This window comes from Podarcis raffonei, chromosome 1 (assembly GCF_027172205.1).
Source record: "Podarcis raffonei isolate rPodRaf1 chromosome 1, rPodRaf1.pri, whole genome shotgun sequence".
NCBI lineage: Eukaryota > Metazoa > Chordata > Lepidosauria > Squamata > Lacertidae > Podarcis > Podarcis raffonei.
Window position 1 is genome coordinate 136,362,276 of NC_070602.1, and position 26,122 is coordinate 136,388,397.

Sequence of the window (26,122 nt, forward strand, 5' to 3'; positions counted from 1 at the left end):
AGGAGAATCATTTTATGAAGTACTGTGTGAGGCTGAGCTGGATGCAGTAATTATCTGAAGGAAGTACTCAGTTTTGTAAGGGAACATTTGCATGAAGAAAGAAAGAAAATGATCTTATTTTAAAGGACAAGATTAATCTTCAGATGGATATTCAGCATTTTGCCCATCAGAAGGGTTCCAAGACAGCATTGAGAATTCTGGACCTATCCCAGATTCAAACTTAGGAAAATGATGAGTTGCATATAGGTTAGGAGTGCTATTGACATCAGTAGGAAACTGAAGGAAAATTTACTACACAATCCTATGCATGTCTTCTGAGAAGGAAGCCTGAGTTCAATACAGTTCACTTCCAAGTAGACGTATATACAAAGGACACATATTATGCATTCCAAATAATATGAAAACTTAGTCACAAGATGCAAGAGTGATATCTGGGAAACATAAAATAAATTATAGCCATTTACATCCAGAAATTTGTAACTAGCAGAGTTCAAGCTTTGTTGGTCATATTCTGAGTAACAGAAGCAGAAGTTCAGTGCAAATCTTCTAAATTCTATGCTCAAAATAAATTGGAGATATAATTAAAATTATGTAAACAACAATATGCAGACAAATACACTGATTACATTTAAGCTTACAAAAGATTTTCCTCAATTTTAGGTATCCTCTCTAGGGAAAAAAACCCAGTTAATTTTTGGCTTGCAATTATAATCTAAGTTCTTAGCAGATACTCCTTTTATTTTTCTCATGTTTATTTGTTCTCATTAAACATAGAAAAATGAAATTAAAATATTGTTATGAGTTTGTGGATGTCAGACACCAATGGTCCTAGCAAATGCTAAAAGTTAATCAAGCCAGGCTAGCTTCCTGATGAGTTAATCACCTGGGTGATAGGCTGTTAAGAGAACCAAGGAAAGGAGCCTCTGTGTCAGATAGTAAATGGATGGGGCCCCTCCTCCAGCTCTCAGACAGAAGGACAAAGCCTGAGTTGCAGAGCAGTGCAACTAAATGTAAATGTAAAACAGAAAGCTGGGAAAAGACAGAGACAGAGCGCAATGGCTGATCTCATTTGGGGATGCTGGTGCTGTGAGCCCCTCCACTGTAGACTCAGGTTGTATATATGTGTAACTAAACCATATATCATAAAGACACGCTGGGTAAGCGCCTGGAACCCCTGGAATCTTGCATTGCTCAGAGATTTAGGTGGCGTGCAACAATAGGTAAACAAAACATTTAAAACATACGGTACTTCTGCAGTACCTTTTAAAGAGATGGTGTAAGTCCAGTCCATTAGCTCCCTTGTGGCAACATGGGAGGGCATAAAAATATAAAATTTTAATCCATGCACATTGATGATCACCAGACGTCAGTGATCTCCACCAGATCCTCAGGTTGGTGGGCAGTGGTGGCAATTTCAAGGACATGGGAGTGGGCCTCATTTGCTGATTTTAAATTTTTCTTCCTCCCCCTATCCTGTCCTGTCCTGGGCTGAGCCATTACTGGCTGTGGCAGGCATACCACCAAGCAGGGGCAGCATATGTCCAGCCCTATAGGACTGATATGTGAGCCCTCTGTAAATACTGAAAACTAAAAAGGAACCAACCTGTAATACTAAGCACGCAGGGACATAAATGTGAAAATGTAATATCAAGGGAGGACTATGATTTACAGTTGTCTTATTGCTATGACCGAGAGAATAGAAAAATCCTAACCCATTCAGAGGCAACATGAAAGCATATATTTCATCAGTTTAAGATGAGATAAAAATTCTAATTAAATGCAGAAGAAAGCATTCCTGATATTATTAATGAGGTGCTAGTAACTTTCATTATTATTAACCATTTGTGTAGTTCTGAGCCAGGTAATTTATATTTGTTATCTCATTCAGCATGGAGATATGACAGAATTACTCCTGTTTATTATATACATGGTTGGAATTGAGGCCCAACAATATATTTCATTAGTACTTGGCTTATCCACAAACTGCAAGCTCCAATACTTTATGCCTTCCTTACCTTGGTGACACTGGTATTACGAATCACACATCACCTAAATGGGCTATTCTCATAATTACTTTGACATATGGCCATTGCAGGGGGAGGCAAGCAGACCCTGCGGATTTCCAGCCCTGAGATGTATGAGACCGGACAGTGTTCTCCATGTGCATCTGGTAACAGGCCACCAGCATGCACAGAATGCAACCCTGGAAGTGCTAGAAGACACCCCAAACCGTACCAAATAGGAGTGATGTTAAGCCATACTGAATAGCTATTAAACATATGAAATTGCCAGTAGTGAATGAATTTAGACTTAGCACAACAATCATCTATGGAGGCAACTAGGGTTGCCAGGTCAGAAGCATCCCAGACCTTGAAGTTTCAGGGCCCAAACCTGAGATCAGGAGGTTCCATCTTCAATCCAGATTTTAGGTTGTACAACCCGGATTTTCTTACATATGCTTCCCCCCACTTCAACCACTCTATTCTTTTCCATATCCAAAGTGATGTCTTATCCCCATTCCTAGGGTTCCCAACTGAATTATGTTTTGTGGAGGGAATTGGGGAGCTGTCCTAGAGGCAAAAGGGGGGAAATGGTGGGATGCAATTGGGAACCAATCCAGGGCCTTCTTTCCATCTGCTTCCAAGGCAAACCCTACCTCATCTGGTTCCCCCCTGACATCATAGAATGGAAGGGACAACAAGGGTAATCTAGTCGAACCTCCGCAATTCAGGAATCTTTTGCCCAGCATGAGGCTCATGCTCTAGCAACTCAGCAGGCGCACTGATCCAGTGCTGAAAATAAATGCCTCCTCCAGTTCAGTCTCCACCCCTGTCTCTCAGCATTTCATATGCTCTGCCTGCTTCTGAAGCACCACACCTTGTTCCGGGCATGCATATGTCTGCATAAACTCCTCCTCCTCTTGAGCCCAGCCTAGTTTTCTTTCTTTCTCTGTGTTCCCTCCCACCACAGCCCTTAAGGAGAGGTAAAACGCCTGGAGAATCTATGCAATAATTTGCAGCTGGCTCCTGCTAGGTTGAAGCTTGCAAAATGCACACAGAGCAGTCTTTTTGATTTAAAAAGTGTTTTAAAATATGCTTTCACCTACCTTGAAATTTGAGCCCTTTACCTACTTGCTGGAGGGTTCTAGGCAAACCTGGATATCCCAGGTCAGACCTGGAGATCTGATAACTCTAAAGGCAACAGAGTTGTACAGTACTGGTAAATGTGGATACAAAATCTTACTTGTAGTTCTTTCCATGCTCACCCAAAAAACATTTCAATGCCTGACTTGGATGTAAACATAACCTCAATAGTAGTAGTATGGTGAGCTTTCCCAGACAACATAATATTCACAAATTAACAGAACACTTTCCATGTTTTTCAGTATATTGAAAGAATATTACTACAAAGGAAAGAATGGGGCTTCACCTAAAAAAGTGAACTCTTGGCAGACTTTTTGTGTGTTTGTTTTCTGAAAGAAATGTGATGAAGACTAATGGGTATCATTCCCTGAGTAGATGCAAAGCAGCAAATGAAAACAAACCTCCACCATCTGAACTTGAGGCCCTCATTATTGATTCTAAAGAATTTCATTCTTCACACTGATTTTTAAAAAAAACATTTTCAAAAGGCTTTATCTACTGACTCTTTAAAAGAGATTGGTTTGCATCAGAAAATGTTATTTTAAGAGGGGATAGGTGGTGGGTGAAAGGGAACTAAATTCAGGATGAAGGAACACTGATCATTCAAAGACTTATGGTAGAAACACAATTATTAGAGTTGTGAAATTATGAAACAGCTTCTCAGAATAATTATGGCCAATATAGTGATTTGCTGCTATGTGTTTTTAAAGTATTGCATGATTTTATGCATTTTATCTGTTTGCTTTGCAAATTGCCCTGTGGCTTCTACAAAGGGTGGTAAATAAATCATCTAAATGAAATAAATAATCATATAGAGCCTTATGAGTGCGGAAGTTCTGAAGGGGATCAGAAAAAGTGAGTAAGAGATGAGGATGAGACGGAAAGCCAAGAGTTTTTGTGAAAAGATGAACTATTTTAATACAATTTGATTTCATTCTTACAAAAGGAAAACAATGGCTTTAAAACCAATACAACATACAATTTCTTCCCCAGTTTTCTGACAGCTCACTAGCTTCTAAATTTTAGTTCCCTCATGAACCCTGCTCTGCAATCCTCAGGTGAGTGCACCTGATCCCATATTTCTTCCATGGGATCTTCTTCTCCATCCAGATTCTATGCCCTGGTTCTGTTCACCAGCCTATTTGACTTCCTGCTTTGCTCCAGGAAAGGGTAACCTGTGGCCCTCCAGATGTTGTCAGACCACTGGACCAACATGACCATTGATCATGCTGGTTAAGACTATGTGAGCTGGACTCCAACAACATCTGTAGGACCACTGGTTACCACTCCCTGTTCTGTCTCAGTGTGAACTAATTGGGAGTAGCAGTCAAAAAGACTTGTGAATCACATCTGTACAAAGGAGATTCCAACTAAACATCAGGAAGAACTTTCTGGCTTGTAAGAGCTGTTCAACAGTGGAATAGACTCCTTCGAAAGGTGGTGGACTCTCCTTCACTGGAGATTTTTAAGCAGAGGTTGGATGGCCACCTGTCATGGATGCTTTTGCTGAGATTCCTTCATTGCAGGGGGTTGGACTGGATAACCCTTGGACTTGGAGTCCGTTCCAACTTTATGATTCTATGACACTATTATCTCCCTTTCAATAAAGCAAGTTTCTGAACCACAGGGCTTGTGCACTATACTTTGGAATTAGACAGCAACACTTTTAAATCCAGAGCTGGAGTATATCGCCTTCCTCCTTTTGGGGGGTTATGTGTTGGAGTAATGGGAAGAACTCTAACTCAGTAATGGAAGGGCTGTGGAGGTTTCCATGGCAGTGGGGAGGGGCTTTGGGGGTCAGATCTCTGTCTCTGAGGGTGGAACTCTGGTTCTGCCCTTTGGGAGGGACTTCTGAACCATCCTGTGGCCCTTGGGACACTCTTCTGGGGACCAGGGTACTGCAGCCTTCGTTTTTCATGAGGGTTGTATTACAAATAGTTTTTTTTAATCTCAGACACAGAGGAAAATGGTGATTTCAAACAATGGCAGAAGTTTGAGTACAGCAAGCCGAGGGTGACAATGAGAGGAAAATAGATATTTTAAACAACATCAGAGATCTGAGTAGAGCAAGCAGAGGAGGGAACACTACACACTCAACTGGGCAGCCCAGGACCTCCATACACACTGCCCAGGCTTGTGCTCTGGGGAGGTCACTTTGGTGCTGTTAACACAACAATGTGACTTCACTCCACAGAAGTGCACTCCACTGTCTCTTGAAACAGACGGATGCCAACAACATACATATATTATATGCCAATAACTGCATTCCAACAATTCAGAGAAGTGAGAAATCCAATCTGCGGATTATTCTGGGAGTTAAGCAGCCCCAGGAAAGTTATTCTCAACTGCACAGCTTTCTGCCCTTAAACAATGCCACAATGTTGTACATGCCACTAGTTCCTCTCTCAAAGTTCCTTAAGAAATTCCAGTTTAGTGAGACAGAGGAATCCATGGCTTGACTATTCCACACACTTCCCATCAAGTCACTTCCTGTAGTGAGCTGGACTTGCATCCCTGTTGCCATAGCAATGGTTTGAGCATGCCTCTTCCTCATGGCAGACAACAGACATTTCCCCAACACCTCCTGCCTGGCTTCAACATGAGTCGACTAATCTACATACTGTATTTTTCGCTCTATAAGATGCACCCGACCATAAGACACACCTAGTTTTTAGAGGAAAACAAGAAAAGCCAGCAAGAGCCGCAGACACGCTCACTCACACGCTCACTCTTTAAAGGTAGAGCGGCTCTTGCTGGCTTTCCCGGGAGGTGGGAGAAGGGACTGACGGGCTGCCCTCCGTCCCTTCTCCCACCTCCCAGAAAAGCCAGAGCAAGCTGCGCAGCTATCACTGAAGCCAGCACAGCAAGAGGGAGAGCTGCGCAGCGCCTCTTGTTCTGCCGGCTTCCAAGCAAAGCAGGAGGAGGAACGGAAGGGGCTCCATAAGGGCTCCCTTCCTTCCCTCCGCCCACTGGGAAACCAGCAGAACAAGAGACGCTGCACAGCTCTCCTTCTTGCTGTGCTGGCTTCAGTGATAGCTGCGCAGCTTGCTCTGGCTTTCCCCCTTACTTTTTATTAGGAAAAAAGTGTGTCTTATGGAGTAAAAAATACGGTACTTATCACCCTATCAGAAGAGACACTACCACACACACATGTGAATCAATCTTAAGTGTTCTTCATATTTTGTATAAGCATAAATGAGATATCAGCTATAATTTATTTACTCCGGCACTAATTTTATTGGGGAATCTTCCATGAAAAAGCCTTTAAAATTGGAATGCAGGTTTAAATATATATTTTTAGATTTTTATTACTTATTAAATTGATATCCCACCCTTCATTCCAAAGGAGCCCATATATATCTTTTACATTCTTTTAAAGTTCATAGAAGCAGAAAAGTCTGTCACTCATGGAATCAAAGGATTATGTCTCTTCACAGTTATATAGTTCACAACAGCAGTAATTCATGATAATTCACCTCTTTTTCTAATTGTGATACACCTCACACAATTACATTCAAATTCATCTCGTTGTTTCCATGCCAAGAGAGCTTTCAAAAATATTAAGACAAAAGAGAAAAGTTAACTTCAAAGTCTTAGTGCAAAAGGGATTTCTCAAGGAATAAAATTACAATAACAAATTAACATTATTAAAAGAAAATTTTCCACAGGGAGGGAAAAATATTGCATTAGAAATAGCATAGTATATAAACACAACCATGTTGCCCTTCAACAATTCCTCTTAACTTGTTAAAAAATAAAATCTGATGAACTCAAGGGAGAATCTTCTTCCCCTGTGGAATGTAAGCCCAGACAACCTATTCAATCCTCAATGATTAGAAACAGTCTTTTCTATATATTTTATGCTATTTTTTAACCATTCAGTATAAATTAATAAACTAACCTAGTAAGGAGATGATGTGTGAAATCTGGAATATTAAGATGAGGTTCAGGGTGATGCCCTCAAGAGGAGGATTGTTTTTTGTTCTCTTAAGGCATTGCTACATGCTCCCCCAACCCCTCCTGACATGAGATACAAGGCAACAGATTCAGGACAGAAAAGAAAGGCAGTCCTCCTTTAAAAATGCGTAGTTAACCAAAATAATTGGCTGCCACAAAATATAGTGATGCGCACTGCCTCAGATGACTTTAAAAGGGGATTAAACCAAGTAATAGAGTCAGGATAGAGTCTGAAGGGGGCAGAGGAGGCAGGAGGGTGATCCAGGGGTAGGGGCCAGTGATTTGTGGGGTTGTGTGCCCCCTGTGAGGCAGGGGAAAGAGTCTGGGTGGTGAGAGATGGAAGGAGAGGCGGTGGGGGAAGGTACTGTAGCAGGAAGGCACAGAGGTGGAAGAAATGCTTCCAGAGAGTTGGGCCTTTAGAATCTCCTCCGTCCCCTCCCCCACTGTGTCCAAGGACAAGGAGGGGCTTAAAGCAGCAGCAGCAGCAGCTGGGATGCTGTGCAAAACTCGCCAGTTGCTTGCATGCACCATGTCCGGAGTTGTGGCACAACTGAGTCAGAGAACAAATCTGAAGAAGGAGCTGCATAGCTAGCTATTTATCAGGAGTGGTGCATGTGATTCTTACACCTTAGGAACTGATGCAATTGAGTGTTTTGCCAATAAAGAATTAAACTTCCAATTGGGGTCCTCATTGAGGGGGCTAGGGGTGTTTGGGACATCTACGCATGGCTATTAGGCATTATAGGTAAACAGGTGCTCTCTGTTCAGAGATAGAAAACCTCTGAATACAAGGTGCTGGTAAGCAAACAACTGCAGGCTGCTGTTGCCTTCATGTTCCACATGCTGGCTTCCTGACTGGCCATGCTTGGCTTTGGAAACAGGAAGTATGACTAGATGGATCTTGCTCTAATTTAGGAGGGCTCATCTGATGTTGTTAAGGTTTCCCTATTAATCTAAATCAGTTTGACATATTCGTGATCTTTTTGTCAAGTGTTGTTGGACTACAACTCCCCTGAGCCCTAGGCACCAGTGGTGGAAATTCTGCACTCAAAGTTCTGCACCTAAAGTAAGTCTAGTACAGTAGCCTCATGTGTCCAAAGGGAGTGCAGATGGAAATCTGAACTGATAGCTGCTAAGTTAAAGCTGTTGCCTTGTATCTCACTCCAGGGGATATATTGTTTGATCTTCATCATCCTAAGCATTTGGCAATTAGCATTATTTCCTTTTTAATATATAACCGCTTGTCTTATGAGGTGAATTCAAGAGATGTCGTCTGCTGAAGTGTTATTATTAGTATTATTATCATCGGATGAATATTATCAGATTAATTTCACAATACAATATATTGTAAATCCCTTCTTTTATTGTATTATACTGCAGAAGGCAATTGATTTCTTTTTTTAATATAATGGAATAAAATCTACTCAGTGCACAGAAGCTGTCTAAGCTGTTGATCTTTTTTTAAAAAAAGCTTTCACGGAAGAAAGGATAAGATGACCTTCAAGGATCTATAGTGTCTGATTGTCTGCAGGAGTAAGCTAATCACAAGATGAAGCTCTTGAATCTAAGCCAGACTTTGAGATGAAACCATGTAGCTTTCAGCATGAAAGGAAGGAATTTTCATCAAATAATTGGAAATACATCCAAAGTGGGAATTTACTAATCACAGCCCTCTGTGAGCTAGGATGAATATAAATTCGAGAATGTATGGAGCTAAAATATTCACTAGAGGAGAAATGGAAATGAGAATGTGTTTTTGTAATTTCCCATACCTTCAGTTTTAAAATGCCTCTTTTTAGATTAAGTGTGATTTTAAAGCTTATTTAGAAAATAAGATAATTTAGTATGTGATTTGTGGACTCAAAATTAGTTGTGACCAGACCCCACCCCCCCAAGCAATGATCAAACCTTTCAGATTTCTTTAGTTTCATATGGAGAAGTCAGAAACTGTGAGGATATTTCCAACACTTACATATCCAGGGCAAACTATTTTCCCATTGAGTTGATTTTGGCATAAATCCAGTGCAGCTGCAGCTGTTTCATCTCCTCAAAGGATACTGTTTAGCAGCAATCAAATATTGCCACAGTCAACTAAGGGCCTGCAACCAACATAATGTGCCATATATTGCCCTAAGAGGTACCCAGCCGCTTCTAAACCTTCGTTTTATGATGGACTCATGCAGTCTTGTGAGATGAAAACATTTAATTCCACTGAATTGTGTCACAAAAGCTGGCTCCATTAAATAACTGTCCATCTTGCTGCACTCAGGGGAGGGAAGTGTTCCTTTTCTCACAAAGATAAAGAGAATATCAATGGGACTTATCTCTTCAAAGTACCGAAAAGCTCAAAGCAATTGCCTAAAGTTATTCACTACTTTGAATCCAAAGATCCACTTGCAAAAGGAGAAGATACTTCCCACTTGAACTTGGGGAGGAATCAGTGATTTCCATTTCTCCCCCCACCCCATCCCAGTTCAGCCCCCTCTACCACATCATGGCAGACTTTAGGGGTGGGCAGATTTCAGACTGGGTTGGTGCATCCTGCCCCCCCCCACCTGCCAGCACCTGCCCCAGGCATAATTGAGACACGCTCTGACTCTCTCTACAAGGGCTTGGCCTGCTGTCAGCCTCCTGACACAGTTTCTTCCCTGGATGTTTGCGGATAACAAACTGAATACCTAAAAACAAGAGGTAACTAGTCCTCATGGAATCTATCGCTTCTCGGCCTTTTGGCTAAGATCAAGTGTAGTCCTCATAGAATCTATAAGGAACCACTCATCTACTCCCTGTGCTCTGGAACATAGGACAACACCCAGAAGGACTGCAGACCCCTGAGGAAAAGCCCTTTCACCTTGGAACAGATATTTTGCACTCTAGCTTCATTTCACTCTTTAATTCAAGTGTGTGTATGGCGGGATGTTGTTGTTGTTGTTGTTGTTGATTAAATTGGTATGCTGCCCTATACCCGTAGATCTCAGGACAGTTACAACATAGAATCACAATAAAAAACCACAAAATACATAATAAAAACACAAACAAATACAACCTAATGATCCTCCCTTCCACATTTTAAAAGGGCATCAGATGCCAACCAGCCCAAGCCCTGGTTCAAGAGGAACATTTGCCTGGTGCTTAAAGGTGTATAATGAAGGTACCAGTTGAGCCTTCCTGGGGAGAGCATTCCGTAAACAGGGGGCCACTACAAAAAAAGCCCACTCTCATGTTGCCACCCTGTGGACCTCTTTTGGAGAAGGCATACAAAGAAGGGCCTCAGAAGATGATCTCAGAGTCCAGGCTGGTTTATATGGGGAGAGGCAGTCCTTGGGGTATTGTCGTCCTGAGCTGTTTAAGACTTTATACGTCAAAACCAGCACTATAAACTGGGCCCAGAAACTAATTGACAGCCAGTGCTGTCTGACCAGGATCAGTGTAATATGCTCAAACCGTCCTGCCACGAGCAACCTGGCCGCTGAATTCTGAACTAGCGGGATGTTCTCTCTTTCTATGTGCTGCTTCAAATAAAGTGTGATTTTCAGTTTGGCACCATTGTTGTACCTACCCAGCCTTGTCCATGTCCTTGCCTTCTTTATCAATTTAACCCAGTAACTGCTGGTCCAGCCTATAGGTTGTCTGTGTTTTGTAATAAATGACCAATTCAATTACTCTAAGCTCTCACTTATTGCCTCATGGCCCCCCTAAGAGAGCCTTGTTGTTTCTAAGATGCACTGTGACTCTCAAAAGACCCTGATGCAGGCATAGGCAAACTCGGCCCTCCAGATGTCTTGGGACTACAACTCCCATCATCCCTAGCTAACAGGGCCAGTGGTCAGGGATGATGGGAGTTGTAGTCCCACTACATCTGGAGGGCTGAGTTTGCCTATGCCTGTCCTAATGCATGTAGATGTGTAGCAGTGATACATAACATAGACAAGGACAAGTGGTAAGAAGTGTGTAGCAGGCAGATATGTTTTCCCAGAACCTAATTTGAAAACGAAGATTATGTTCAGAGAATATTAACAAACCTGCTGTAATATTTCTCCCTATTGCTTGGGAGTTATGACTGCATTGTTTTAAACTGAACTTCATTCTTGGTCATTGACTCAAGCTTGCCATTCCTTCTTTGGCTTTTTACTGTAGTGACAGTTCTGGATTTTATCCAAATTATAGGATTGTTCTACCTATTTAAATTATCTAGATCTGACAAGATTTTTTTTTCTACTGGAAAGTTCCCCACTTGGCTCAAAATAGTCTTTCAGAAGTGAGCAGTTGGTAGATGTGGATAGGAGATATATACTAGCTAGGGTGAGGTTTTAGTTTTCATTCTTAGCAAGGTTCAAAGACTGGCACTTGGATTAAAAAAAATGTACCTCAAACCATTGCACACCCCAGAAATATTTGCTGAAATTAAAATCCAAGCTGAGGAAGAAACACATGGCCAAGACAAAGTACTCTGCACAGCTAGGACAGCAAAGTATCATCAGCCAGGAATAATGAGGACTTTGGCAGCCAAATATCCAGCAAGTTGCCAGAGCTGCCAGTGCACAGGGTTCTTGGCTGTGGAAATTCATACCAGCTTCTTAATTTGATCCCATTTAATATAATGTCCCTACAATGAGTTGGCCTGGAATATAGAGGGCTGGGCAAGGAAAGCCCACCCCCTTGTGAAAAAACACAGGCGATTGGCTTCTATTCCCTCCTTGATTTTTGACCCCATGCTTCTTTGTTCTGACCCTGTTCAGTGTCACAGAATGTCATTACATTGAATAGGATTGGAATAAAGAGGTACATTAGTGAAATTCAGGCTGCCTTACCGCACATGTGCCCACTCAACCGCTTTGATTGGCAGAATTGGCACTACAGCTGGTGCTGCGTGATATCCATTCAGCATTTGTAGAAATTCAATCATTTAGTGTAGCAGCACCTACACTTTGGAACTCACTGCCTATTGATACCTCACTCCTCATATTTTGCATTTTATGAGGAACGGCTGAGGGAGCTGGGCATGTTTAGCCTGGAGAAGAGGAGGTTAAGGGGTGATATGATAGCCATGTTCAAATATATAAAAGGATGTCACATAGAGGAGGGAGAAAGGTTGTTTTCTGCTGCTCCCGAGAAGCGGACACGGAGCAATGGATCCAAACTACAAGAAAGAAGATTCCACCTAAACATTAGGAAGAACTTCCTGACAGTAAGAGCTGTTCGACAGTGGAATTTGCTGCCAAGGAGTGTGGTGGAGTCTCCTTCTTTGGAGGTCTTTAAGCAGAGGCTTGACAACCATATGTCAGGAGTGCTCTGATGGTGTTTCCTGCTTGGCAGGGGGTTGGACTCGATGGCCCTTGTGGTCTCTTCCAACTCTATGATTCTATGATTCTATGATTCTATGTACAGTGTCTTTCACTGTCCCACATAAGTAGATTATATTGTTCCCATCTCTTTGGTCTGGCTTGGAAGTATTACCCCCAAACCTGAGTAATTTCTAGACTAATCCAAGGAGAGTTTTGGAAAGCACACTTATCTCTACTTTGACAAATGTGGTTCACATGTGCAAAAGGGTTCTGAGAACATTTTTTTAAAGGCGTATCAAGATAGCTTGTGCTGTCAACTCTAACACCATCCATCACCTGTTTTCAAGAATGGTAGGATGAATACAGGCTAGAAATGAGAACTCTTGCCAAAGGTGCCAGTACCCCAAGCATTTTTATATGCACCAGCCTTTCTTGCACATGAATTTTGCCCTAAAATATTTCTAGCTGAACTTGCAGATTCCTGCTTGGACAAGATCAGAGGAAGTCTGAGAGACACACAAAGAGGGTTTGATAAAAACGACTGATATTCCAAAAGACAGGTCAGTGCACATACATTCCTATGCGATGAATTTCTGCACCCTGAGTTTAAGCATACATTTACGTGGGGGTGGGGAGTCTTAGAAATCGCAAAAAGCAGCAATGGTCCCTATTTTATTACTCCAAATCCACTATGTATTTGAAGAAAACACAAAGTAAAGCATATGTGCATTCCTGTATGGGGTGTGTGCCTGTGTTTTATGCTGAGCAATTACTTAGCTTTTGGAATGAAGATTAATGTCCCACATAAAATACATTTATTCTATTTGTACCTTGGCTACTTTTTAAAATAAAAGGAAAGTCATTCACAATGCAGGTGACATATTGTTATAAATAGCTGAGGATGCAAAAGTGGTTGTGCTCTACATATATTTCATTTCCTTGTGAGTTGCAGACCATCTATTATGCTACAAAGTCAGCTGTAAGAGTAATAGTACTTATCAGTCGTGGCTTATGAATACTTGTATAAGTATTTTAATGGCAGAAAAAAGGGAAAGTATATAAAAAACCCCGTGAATAAAAGCTTTTTGTTTTCTGTTTAGGTTCAAACAACTTTTAACACCACTAATTTAAATAATAGCAAGTATCTTTCATACATATTACTTTTTTTGCTCACCTCTCAGGTCTGTTCTATGCATGCCACAGACTGGGGTGGTGAAATGGACTGCACCACTTTAGACTATAGGTACAGGACTTTTTAAAATGTTTGTCTACACTGAAAGCTCCCTATAAATAGAAAGGGAAATATAGGGAGAAGGCTGGTCTAAAACCTTTCCTCCTGATATTGTCTATTTACAGGAATTTTTAATACTTTTTCTTAAATAAACACAATTTTAAAAACATTTTATGGTGGTCTTCATAAGTAGTATCTCCAACCTGTAGCCTAAGTGGTATAGTGTACTGCACCACCTCATTTTGATGCATGAACAATCCGAGCCATTATTAGGCAATGGCTGACATGAAAGGTGAGTGTTCAATGAAGGCTAATTTGAGATTAAAGTTTCATGCATTTAAATGATGGTGTGATCTCTGAAAAAAACTGAAATGTATGAACTCGGCTGAGGTACATGGGTAATATGTGAAAGAAACAGAAACTAGTGGAACTAAGTTAATTCTTTTTTAGCATCAAATTATTTTGAAAGAAAAATAAATCAGGAAAAGAAAAACAGTCAAAGCCTCCAGTTTCTAGGAGCATCTTACCAGATGGGTCAAAGGCCACTTGGTTGCCAGGATGTGGGCCTGCGTCAATTGAGACCATTGGTACGCCTCTCCGAATGTCCCACAGTTTCAACACTCCATAAGAGTCACAGGAAACAATGGTATCACCCTGGGAAAGATGAGGAAAACGTTAATTCTGGAAGCCATTGTAATACAACATTAATTGTAATACAAAGGAAGCCATATTAGTAACTAACATTTTTTCATGACCCTCTCCTTTACCTTAAGGAACGGCTTTAGGAAAGGCATATCCCATATGTAATAGAAAAAATATATTTCAGAGAAAAACCAAAAATCTGTATTTGGAGTTGAAATGGGGGGAAAAAGTTATCTGCACAAAAATGTTAACTGGAGATCGATTTGGAGGCATTTGACATAAACCAACAAGAATACATCTATATTATGTTACATTGATATTAAGATATGCAGGATTGCAGTGTACAATGTGCCTTTTCCACAAACATTTCGGTTTGATTCTTAAGATTCTCTTTCATGACTACCATAGCTGGTTGCCCAAGGCCAAAGCAGAAAGTGAGAGGGTGGGTTCTCTCAATCTTATAGGAGGTCCTTCAAACTACACCCATTCTCTGTTCTATCCCATCTTCATACTCCCAAGTAGACCCTTGCTCCCAAGCAGGTTTTAGCCTTGGCTGGGAAATTATTTTGGCTTGCAACAATGGTAGCTTTGTGTCCCCTTAGTCCTACTGCTGCTTTCATGATTTGCCATTTGCCTTGTCCCCTCATAAATCTATTCTACAGCTTCTTTAAAACAAATGAACTTGGACATGAAACAAGGTGAAAACTTTTCAGTGAGCTAGAATAAAAGGCTCCAAAATAAATACTGTTAAAAAGGAAGAACTTTTAATGCTACATTTTGTTCTAGACAAGAAACTTGGTAATTTACTGGATTGGCATCTTCAGGTACTGATAAGAAATGGCCTTCTGCCTCTGGCAACAGTATGGTTTTCTTCCTTCCACAAAATGTTGAAATCAGAATCTAGCAACCTTGCTGAAGCCTTCTACATTTTCATCTCCATAAGTACTATTATTTAGTAAGGCTCACTGCCCTTCTCTCTGTTGTCTTCTATTGATGCTGTATGCCACATAGTAAAATTAGTTTTACACAACAGCATAATGGAGCACTGAAGCAGTGAGCTGTGTGATTTTCTTGTATGTTGTGGAAGAACGAAATTAAATACAAGGCAAAAAGCTCCTGCTCAGACCCCAGTAACCTAAGAGTAATGTTCTCCAGAATTATCCTTCTTCTGGGTTACACGCTCTGCATAATAGAAATATCAATTCTGCTATTTTATATGGTCAAAGAGCAAATAACAGATGAATCTCTGAATCGGTGAGGCAAATGTTGCAAATCTCTTCTTAGTAAAATTATCCTTTCATTATCATTTTCTTTTAAGGAATAATTAAAATAATGGCAAGCTTGACCTTTGGTCAGGTTTGTCACTGGTAATATAACTGGTCTGTCCAATCATAGACAGGAACTGGTTCATCTGGCATGAACTCATGGAAGTAACTACTTATTTCATGAAATGCACCAAGTAGACTGAGATAATTTAGGCATATAACCACTAACAAATAGTTCAGTAGCTGACCCATATGCAGCACAACCCTATATATGTTTCTTACGTTCAATGGAATGTACTCCCTAGTTAGTATATTTAAGATTACAGCCAGGTGCACCAGTGGAACTAAAGAACTGTTAGAAAACTGAAATAAATAGTACTGCAGAAGGAAGGGTGAATGCTGTAACCTACCACTGTCACATCGGGGGGGGGGGGGGGATAAAGAAAAGAAATATTGCTTCCTTCAGCATGTGTACCAAACCTAATCTGTACAGCACATAGACATCAGTTTATGTGTATGCTGTTTTTCCATAGTAAGTCATGCTCATAGTGGCTCACAACATCAGAAAACATCATTCATTCACAATTGCAAGGCATATAAACAAAATTTAAATCGGCCAAAGTATGTCATATTAACAAATATATAGCAACAAAAGTACAAGAACATAATGCAGGGCACAGCATAAATAATACATCTCGTCGAGAGCAAAATGTTGGCCCCAGCAGCAACACCTAAACAAGGCCTCGTGCTAATCTTCTCCAGGCACTTTGCAGCTGAAACAACAGACCCTCCAAGTGTCCCTATTTTCCAGAGATGTCCCTGATTTAGAAATGCTGTCCCAGTTTCTGATTTGATCCCAGAATGCCCCACTTTCCCTTAGGATGTCCCTATTTTCATTGGAGAAATGCTGGAGGGGTTGGAGTTATCTTCCCCCCAGCCATCTGAAGGTAATCCTGTATAGGGAAGTTTTTTTAAAAGTTTAATATTTTATTATGTTTTTTATATATGTTGGAAGCTGCCCAGAGTGGCTGGGGCAACCCAGTAAGATGTGTGGGGTATAAATAGTAAAATTATTGTTATGAAATGGGACATCCCTATTTTCATCAGAGAAATGTTGGAGGGTATGAAGGAGGTCTGGGCCTTGTGTTACCAGACCAGGCTGAAATGAGCCACATGAAGAGCAGAAATCAGATTTGGCAAGACTCACAAGTAGATGGATACACATGAATATTATTTTTCCAGCAATCAGGTAAAGAGTTCATGAAGCACTTTTTGGGCTGAGGCTTCCTTCCCTTGTTTCCTCCACTGCTTTTCAGCTCTGGGTCAGGATCCACCTGCTCTGCCCATCACTCATTACACAATACCACAGGAAAAGGAAGGCTAAATAGGAGCTGAAAGCCTATGGAGGAGGCTCATGGAACCTGCCAGCCAGAATCCAACCCTCTGGGAAAAGAGTCCAGCCAAATTAGAAATCCACCTGGTATACAAAACTGAAGTGGAGTCAAAGGGAGTGGGGCAGGCCTTTACACCACTATCATGATAATCTAATTTCTGTCAGATTGGGGAATCTAGACCAATGTGCAAGCTAATGGGTTTGCCTGTCCAATGTGATTTTCAGATATTTCATATCTTGCCCTTATCTTAGTAGCAAAGATGTTCCACACTGTAGTCTGGAGTCAGTCACAAATAAGTTCTGTTTCAATTCAGACTTGTAAAGTTAATAAAGTTATGGCGCATAGTTGAACCATATCCCCGGTAGACAGTCTATCCTCCGCAGACACTTCTATTTAACAACTGCTTTGGGTAACTAGAAATCACGTTCAAAGTTTGTGCCTGGTTACCTGCTTTCCGTTCCTCTGAGCAAAATTTAATTTGGATAATTTCTAAAATTAATTTTTAATAGGTGGGTGTGTAGTTTGCCACAGTTTGAAGTTAATATCTTTTTTCTCATTGCATGTTACTCATGTACACAAGCACATGCACACACTGATTGAAACCCTGTTCAAAGCTATGTCAGGGCAGTCACACAATCATAGCAGGAATCATTTTTTGCTTTGACATACATGTGTGCTAGTACACACTCTGGGGGGAAAGGTCATCAAATAAAAACTGTGAAAAGATGCCCACCTGCAGCAGGCACAATGAAGTCTGGAAATCAGAAACAGAAGAGAGGTGGACTTTAAAGCAGCACTGCTGAGCAATCAATCAATAGCAAGTTATTCAGAAGCCCAAAATTCAAGGAGAAACTTGGATGGGGAGAAATTTTGCAAGCATTGCTCTCTTGTTGGCATGATTACTTCTGAAAGTTATCTCATAACCTGTCCTGTCCTCACAAAGAGTAGGAGCTTACAGGGCATGACTGACACTTCAGTGTGGCTTAACCACAGCCTTTGCTAGTGGAAAAACTGATCACCTCACATTTATGCTCTTCTTGTTTCCCTGGTTGCTTCAGCTGCAGATCCTGCAGTCCACAAAGGAATGAAACAGAAGCTGCTGCTTCCTTTCAAAAACACAGCCTTGACAGCAGTCACAAGTTTTCCCTTTCATGTGTGCAAGGAAACAACCACCCTGATTGATAGGCATCTCTGTAATGAGGACATAATAGTGTGGCTGTTTATAAAATGCATGGCGCCCTTGCTGAGCCCCCCTCCCCTCATAAATTGAGGTGCAGAGCAATTACTGCTCACTCATGCTACTAGGTGAATCTTATTAGCTTCAGACAAGATAAATGAGGGCTTTGGGTGTCTCTTGGCAGTGGCATGAAGAACTGAGGAAGCTGACCATAAAGGACCAGCAGCTCATCCCTCCAGGACCTGGACAAATGTGCAAGCCCTATTCCATTATTATTTGCATGAGGGGGCACTACCAGTACAAGGAGGCTGCAGGGTTGGGGCTTTAGCATACTGTATAGTTGGATATATTCTTCTGCCTTCTCACATGTTCAGTACAGGGTTCATGGCTTTAAATCAAGTGCTGAATAGACATAAGGAGAGTAGGGTTACCACTGCAGACATTTGCCCTGATCACATGGGAAGCTGGAAGGAGGCAGGCAACAACAGCATGTGTATCCCTACAAGACCTCTGGACTCAGGCAGTGACTGAATAATCTTGCAGAACAAGCAACAAATGAGCTAAGTTGAAGTGCTGAAATGCATGGATTTCTGTTTGTGAAATGCAATGTTTTTACCCTCTCCACCCTGTGTGCCCCCAAAGTCTGTTCTAGAGGTTTTCCCCAAGCCTCTGGAACAGTTTGGGGAGGAGAGGGCAGGGAAGTCCTGTTGTGCAAGTGGAGATTCTTGTTAATAAAATACTGCCCATAATTATTAGTGATTTTATCAAAACTTGTATGCCTGGGTTCAGAAACAGAGTCTCGTGACTTTGATATGTTCACCTCAAATATGAAACATGCACCACAAACTCCTGGTCAGGGTTTGATCTCATCCAGCAAATTATCTTATCAAGTTTGCAGGTCCGGTTTTTATTCAGAGAACCCCACATTATATATATATATATTCTTACTGAAAACATGAATGAAAATAAGGATCTTACCCTTCCCTTGAAATGTTTCTAGCACTTGAAATTGTCAAACAATGGTAGATTATTCTCTTCTTGTTTGTTTAAAATCACTCCACATGATCCCTCCTTGCTGTGTGAAACAGAGGAAATATTTCTGCCTTTTACCAAATCAAGGACTAAGACATTTCTTGTGGTGTTTGAAAAGAAGAGGACATGCTAGGCTTGCAAAAGTTCTTTGCATAAATTTACATACAGAGCTCAAGATCACTGCACACCCTGCAGAGTTATTGCTATACAGAGTTGACACTGCACTTTATGCAGCAGTTTTCTTTGCTACACTTTTTTTCCCAAGGAGCTTAGTCTAATCAATTTATTTTTCTTTTTATCTATCAAAGCAGTGCCTCTCAATTGCAAACAGTTGTGCAGTCAGATGAGGAGAGGAATGATAATTGCCAAAGCTTTCTTAAGATGGTTGTGAATTGGATGCTATCTTTACACCAAAGCCCTGATAGTGGCATTCATAAAGGACTCATGGGTGATGACATCTCAGATGGTACTCCATAAGCACCCCAAGCGTAAAAGCACCTTCAAGTGTGCTCCTGACCAACATCAGTAGGTGTGAATTCACACATGCCTTTTGGGCTTATTTCCCACTCCATGGCGCTAATCCATCTCCTCCATAGGAAGTTTCAGATGATGCCACATGTGCTGAAGCAACGTATGTGATGGAACTGAATGCCCTTCTGCCACCTGTGCATTTGGCTGGCATGTACAGGGGCTCTGTGTATGTGAGTAGACCTTTTCCACACAAGGGTAGGAGATCTTTGTCCAGTCAGAGTCCCACTTTGCATGGAGATCTGCACAAGTACATCTACTTGAACATAGAAACCTTGAATATTCAGGCAGCCAGGCGTGCAGTTACTGGGCATGTTAGCAAAAGGCAGGACTAACTGATACAGCCCATACATGCTTTCTTTCAATGTGCTGAAGGGCAAGTTGAACCCTTCTCATGAGTGATAGTAATATAAGGTAATGGGTGGGATGCTTCTAGTAATCCTTTGAAACCCAATATGTAATATCTGTTTTCTTCAAATATCTGCTACTTTGCTCATTTTATAAATTGACTAGCTGAAAACTCCACAAAGATTCTAGATTTGCTACCAAATCCTGTAATTATTTGAAGTTCACCCCAGATTTCTCTTGCGGGTGGCTGTCTTCTACCAGCAGATTTATTTTGAATTAGATTTCAAATAATCCAGAGTCTGTGTCAGAAGGAAATTTATATAGACTTCCAATCTCTGACTCCACTCCCATCCCACTGTGCTTTACTGCATTTAACAAAAGTATGGCCTGATAGAGGCAGCCCAGTTAATACGAAACACATTCAAAGTGAATTTGAACTTCAGATGGATTCCAAATTGAGCAGGTACCTAGTACTTATTCACTGAGTATGCTTTAAGACAGGCAACCAGTCCACCGTATCTCTAGACTCTTTTCAATGACCCACCAGGATGCAAGAGATAATTGTGGGTGCTTTTATTTATGCTGAGAAGAAGTCCAGCTTCATAAAGTACTAGGATGAGCCAGGGTGGAACTAGGGCTCCTAGAACACACAACCGCCCCAAGAGTAACCAAAGCTTCCAAGAAACCTGTACACCCCTCTCTGCATAACATGTGTTGTCCCTGGAACCTCTTCTCTGGCTTCCTCAAAGAGGATCCAGTGCATAACCACCCAACAGCCTTACCTACTCTAGAGGGTTGCTGTGAGGATAAAATAAAGAGGGAGAGTACCATGACTGCAACCTTGAGCCCCTTAGAGGAAAAGGCAGGATATAAGCAAACCACCACGCAAGCCTTTGAGAGGCAGAGATGCAAGAGGGCATCAGAGGAGGAAGGAAAGAGGGACAGAGGCCAGTGTTGCCCACGGCACCCTCACCATCATTCAAGGCACCCCAGGGTGCCAGGGCACACTGGTTGAAGACCACTGATATAATCACTGTCTTGATCCTGAATAAAATTTATTTAAGCAGTCCCTAGGAAGGGCTCTTTTTAATACACATTTTATTGCTTAATGCAACACCCATATTCATAATTTTGTTCTGTTACACTTTCATACGTGAATATTTTTAAATTTTTCATTTTCAAAGCACCTTCTGTACTAGTCTTAGTCTTGTGTTAAATAACAAGGCTAATATCTGTATTTCATTATAACCTTACTTTGTAATTACACTCTGCAAGTAATAGCATCAATCATCTAAGGAAGACCCTATTAGCCTTTCTGCATCTACAATTGTACATATTTAAAATTATTAAGTAACCTTTGCAAATGACTGACTTTGAGTTTATGCAAAGCGCTGAATACTCTGAATACATAAATAAGAACCTCTGGTGCCTTTTCAGTTTTATATTCTATTCTATTCTCTGCTTCTGTCTGTCAACTGCAGGCAGGCTGCCCCTTCTTTATTTTTGCCATCCGTAGAAACATTTAAAAGATCTGATTCTTGAATCGTTTGGCTCAGTAATGAATAAGAACTGACATCAAATATCAATACTATTGGCCTAGCTAAATGGTAACTGACATCAAGCTGGACTACTGAAGAGGTAAACAAAATTGAAATTTTGTTTTGGTATAAGAACTGTCTGACATTATTTGTCCTTTGGTAAATCAATGGAAAACTGACCTGAAGTGTTTGCATTTCAGCTGGGGATTCCCCCTCCCCCATTTTTGGTTTGGGCGGTGGGGAAAAACAAAGAAAGGAGAATGGGTTTCCACAGACCGTGAGGTGATAAGATAATTGCAAATACAAAATGTTTGAATATTAATAGGCAAAGTATTAAAAATATAAAGAAAATTCAGCCCCTTGCACATCACCAATTTGGAGCTTAATCTGATGCACAGACTGCAGCATGCCTAAACCACTGAAATCAATGGGCTCAGGCATGCTAGATCTGCAATAGGTTCAAATGCTTTAAGACTCTGCTCTTGAGCCTAAGGCCAGTTTAAATATGAATGTAAACAACAGGAAATAGCAAAAATAATATTATGCATTATGATTGATTATTCTGTTATATATTTTTTAAAATAAATCTTAAAAAAATATGGTTGCAAATCTCTCGTATACTCATAGGCAAACACACTGCTCCTTGCATATCATTATGTTGATCTTATTTGCAAACCCTCCAAGAACCCCCATTTTCCAGGGACAGTCCTGAATTTACAGGTATGTATTTTTGTTTTATAGCTACTGGATTCAGTTGGAGTTAGTTTACTTGAACGACTGTCTGACCCCATATGTGCCTACTCATCTGCTTCAATCTGTGGACCTGGCACTTTTTCCAAGTGCCACAAAGCCTTCACGCCATACTTGCAATTGACCCTTCAGTGGGCACCTACTGTCTGGAGCTCTCAGTCCATTAATATTAGGCAGATTCCTTTGTTGCATTGTTTTCAACATCACTAAAAAGCATTTTGTTTAGACAAGCCTATCCAGACATGTGCACAATTTGTTTTGAAACTGCTGGTTTTAGCTGCATTTTGATAAAAAATTATGTCTACTTATTTTTAACATTTGATTTTATTGGCATTTTCTTATGTATATTTTATAAGCAGCTTAGAGATTGTTATATAAATCTTGTTCAATGATAAATAAATAAATGAATAAATATTATTTTAGCTATCCCTTATTAAATATTGCATACAATTAAAATGGCCTTGATTATCTTGGATGTGATAAACTTAAAGGGCAGAGAACTGCAAACAAAGGACCCATAGTGTGCATGTACGCTGTAGATCACCTAACAAATATAGCTCTCCAAAGAAATTCAACAACCATTGGGTGCTCGGGTATTAAATGGGGTGCTCCCTTCATTAAATGAGAACTCCCCTCTCTTTTTCTAGAAATAAAAAGGAGCATGTACAAAGACAGATCTAATTATTGCTAGCTCAAGTCACATTTAGAATTTTTCTTCCTTCATCTAGCCCAGGCATAGGCAAACTCGGCCCTCCAGATGTTTTGGGACTACAACTCCCATCATCCCTAGCTAACAGGACCAGTGATCAGGGATGATGGGAACTGTAGTCTCAAAACATCTGGAGGGCCAAGTTTGCCTTTGCCTAATCTAGCCAGTCGATATTCTACTAGTCACAGACTACACTTTCTCCAAATTACTGGGATAACATGTGACTGGCTAAGAGGGGACAGAAGCTGGATATGGATGTGGATTCAGGAGAGGCAAATTAATGAGATTAGGTGACATCTGGATTTGGAAGGCTGCCCATTTGAACTTTAGTGACAGGTATTTAAGGAGCTTTTGTGGAATACAGTGGAAAGGATCGGTCCTGGTTTGGGTGGGTTGTGAAGCAGAGCATATCAATGAAGGCCTCCGCCTGGGTCTTTCATGACATGTAAAGTCAACTGGGAGGGGGAAATGGCCTACTGGGATTTTAGCAGATGAATAAAAAGTTTCATCCTATTTTCTTCTCTAGTCCACAGTATCTGGAGAGATGCCATGTTGTTTTTGAGAATGTCTTTGGAAATTTGCTGAAGGCACAGTATTGCATTTTTATCTGGATATCCCTACTTACTAAAAGTTTGAGCACCATGTTAACAAGGACCTTTGCAATCTGCTATTCTGGTCAGCTTCAGAGCTATTCATTCAGAACTTTTTGAAGAGTGTGTGCCTGCACTGCACTGATCTCTCTAGGGAAATAGGCAAGGCTGTATTTTTCCTTATGTCTTACTGCTCCAGGTTTTTTTCATTTCCTCCAAACAACTAAAGGACCAAGCAATAGCCATCTTGAATACTTTAAACTGCCCAAGCTCAGGTCTCCTAAAGTCATATGAATAAAACATAGGAATAATATAATTTAACTACAAAAGCAAAGTTATCTTCTTACCATATTTCCATAATTAAAAACGGCTGTACAGATTCTGAAACTCTCCAAATTAATTTTCACCTTCATGAATGTTGAGTTAACGTTCTCAATGTTACAGTCCTACCATTCCAGAATTTTGACTGGAGCTAATTTTAACTTCAGAGAGAGCAAATAATACATCCAATTTGGATATCCAATTTTAACAGATTGTGGGTTGTTAACTGACATGGTTTTGTAATTTTTTACTCCTAAAAGGTTCTTGTTGCAAAAAGATTGACCCTTTCATAATTTGACATATTTATCTCCCAATTAATTGCCATTCATTCATCCATTCATTCAGATATACATACATACCCTAGCCCATCTCCTTAAAAACATTAGCCTACTCCCTTCCAACTTCCTTCCTCATCACATCCAGAAATGATCCTTGCTGCTTGGCAGGTCTGAAGCACCCCCTTAAACTCCCATACATTTTTACTCAGTCTTCCTCTTAATTCTGCTTTTGCTGAAAGTATAAACTCATAAATCCTAAAATTCCATGTAAAGTTAAAGGTAAAGGTACCCCTGACCATTAGGTCCAGTTGCGGACGACTATGGGGTTGCGACGCTCATCTCGCTCTATAGGCTGAGGGAGCCGGCGTTTGTCCACAGATAGCTTCCGGGTCATGTGGCCAGCAGGACTAAGCCACTTCTGGCAAAGCCAGAACAGCACACGGAAATGCCGTTTACCTTCCCGCCGGAACGGTGCCTATTTATCTACTTGCACTTGACATGCTTTCGAACTGCTAGGTTGGCAGGAGCTGGGACCGAGCAACGAGAGCTCACCCCGTGGCGGGGATTCGAACCGCCGACCTTATGATTGGCAAGCCCAAGGCTCAGTGGTTGCATCTTGTAACTTGAAATATGGTTTTGGTAAATAAGCAAACATAATAAGCAGAAGCCCTATGGCCAGCTTGTGTATTTGACAAACTAGGAAGTTAATGTTACAGACACCTATTCATGTATTTTTTTTTATGATATGTCCACACAGCATGCTTTCCAAACATGTATCAGACTTCTCAAATTCTATACTATCCGTTCATTATTAGTAAAGGCTGTGTTGGTAACTTAGTTAAATGTTTAACTTTTGCAAGAAGATATTCAGCCTTGAAGTTTAGCTACTTCTTGCTTGAGAACAATAGATAAGCTCTAAGAAATGTTTCAAGTCTAAGTGACTACATCATAACCAGAACGGAACCATTCCATTTGTGTGCAATACCCGCAGAACTCTGGGTGTCAAAGTGATGGGTGCAGTCATAGGTATATCAGTGTATTTAAATCAGAATTGTCAGATTGTGTTATTATTGTTATTATGGTTTTTGTTGTAGTGTCTTTTGCGGTTATTGTTTGCATCGAAAAAATGATTAAATATTTTTTAAAAAAAGTGTTGGGTTCAAATCTAGTATTCTCCCTGATATACTAGTTTTCTATGTTCTTTTAAATAGAAGAAATTTTATGTAAACTGCCATTTGCAATCTAATGTGGTATAGCCCACACATCTTGGATTTCGTAGATCTAAACTGTGTTGTACTAAAGAATCTGGAAGTTTAGAGGTTCATAATTCTTCATGATGTAAAAGCTTTGATATCTGATTAGATATCAGATTCCTGATACAGCTTTTGTTTTAACTGCTTCAAAACTGATTGCATTTAACCTTTTGACAGAATACATCCCCATAGAAACTGTCCCAGACTTGGCTTCTGGTTCTGGTCTGCCTTAATGGATGCTGCTCCCATGATAGCAGAACCGTTAGTAAAGATAAACAAGGATTATTTGAGGGTAATTGTCCTTGCAAGCTCCCCCCAGGGACCGGAGGAGTGTCACTCACAGACCATTTCGGTACCTGGCTCTCGCTCTGGCATGGAATCTGGGAGGCAGGGAGGCATTGAGTGCAAAAACAGTTCACCTATCGGTAACCCCCCTATGCAGCCATTAAGAAGCAGAAGTACACACTGCCAAGGAGTGTGGTGGAGTCTCCTTCTTTGGAGGTCTTTAAGCAGAGGCTTGACAACCATATGTCAGGAGTGCTCTGATGGTGTTTCCTGCTTGGCAGGGGGTTGGACTCGATGGCCCTTGTGGTCTCTTCCAACTCTATGATTCTATGATTCTATGATACTTCTGTTTATTAGAGTGAAATTAGGACTAATATGCAGTCGTGTGCTGGAACA

The 26,122-nt window shown here is 40.8% G+C and overlaps 1 protein-coding gene across 2 annotated transcripts in view; it reads right to left on the bottom strand.

The window, feature by feature from the left end:
- Positions 1 to 26,122, bottom strand: part of SPAG16 (sperm associated antigen 16) — a 395,434-nt gene that overhangs the window by 86,695 nt on the left and 282,617 nt on the right. For both annotated transcript variants that reach the window (XM_053364500.1, XM_053364511.1), the window contains exon 15: positions 14,144 to 14,270. In XM_053364500.1, coding sequence (XP_053220475.1) covers positions 14,144 to 14,270 — 127 coding nt within the window. The remainder of the gene's footprint in view (positions 1 to 14,143; positions 14,271 to 26,122) is intronic.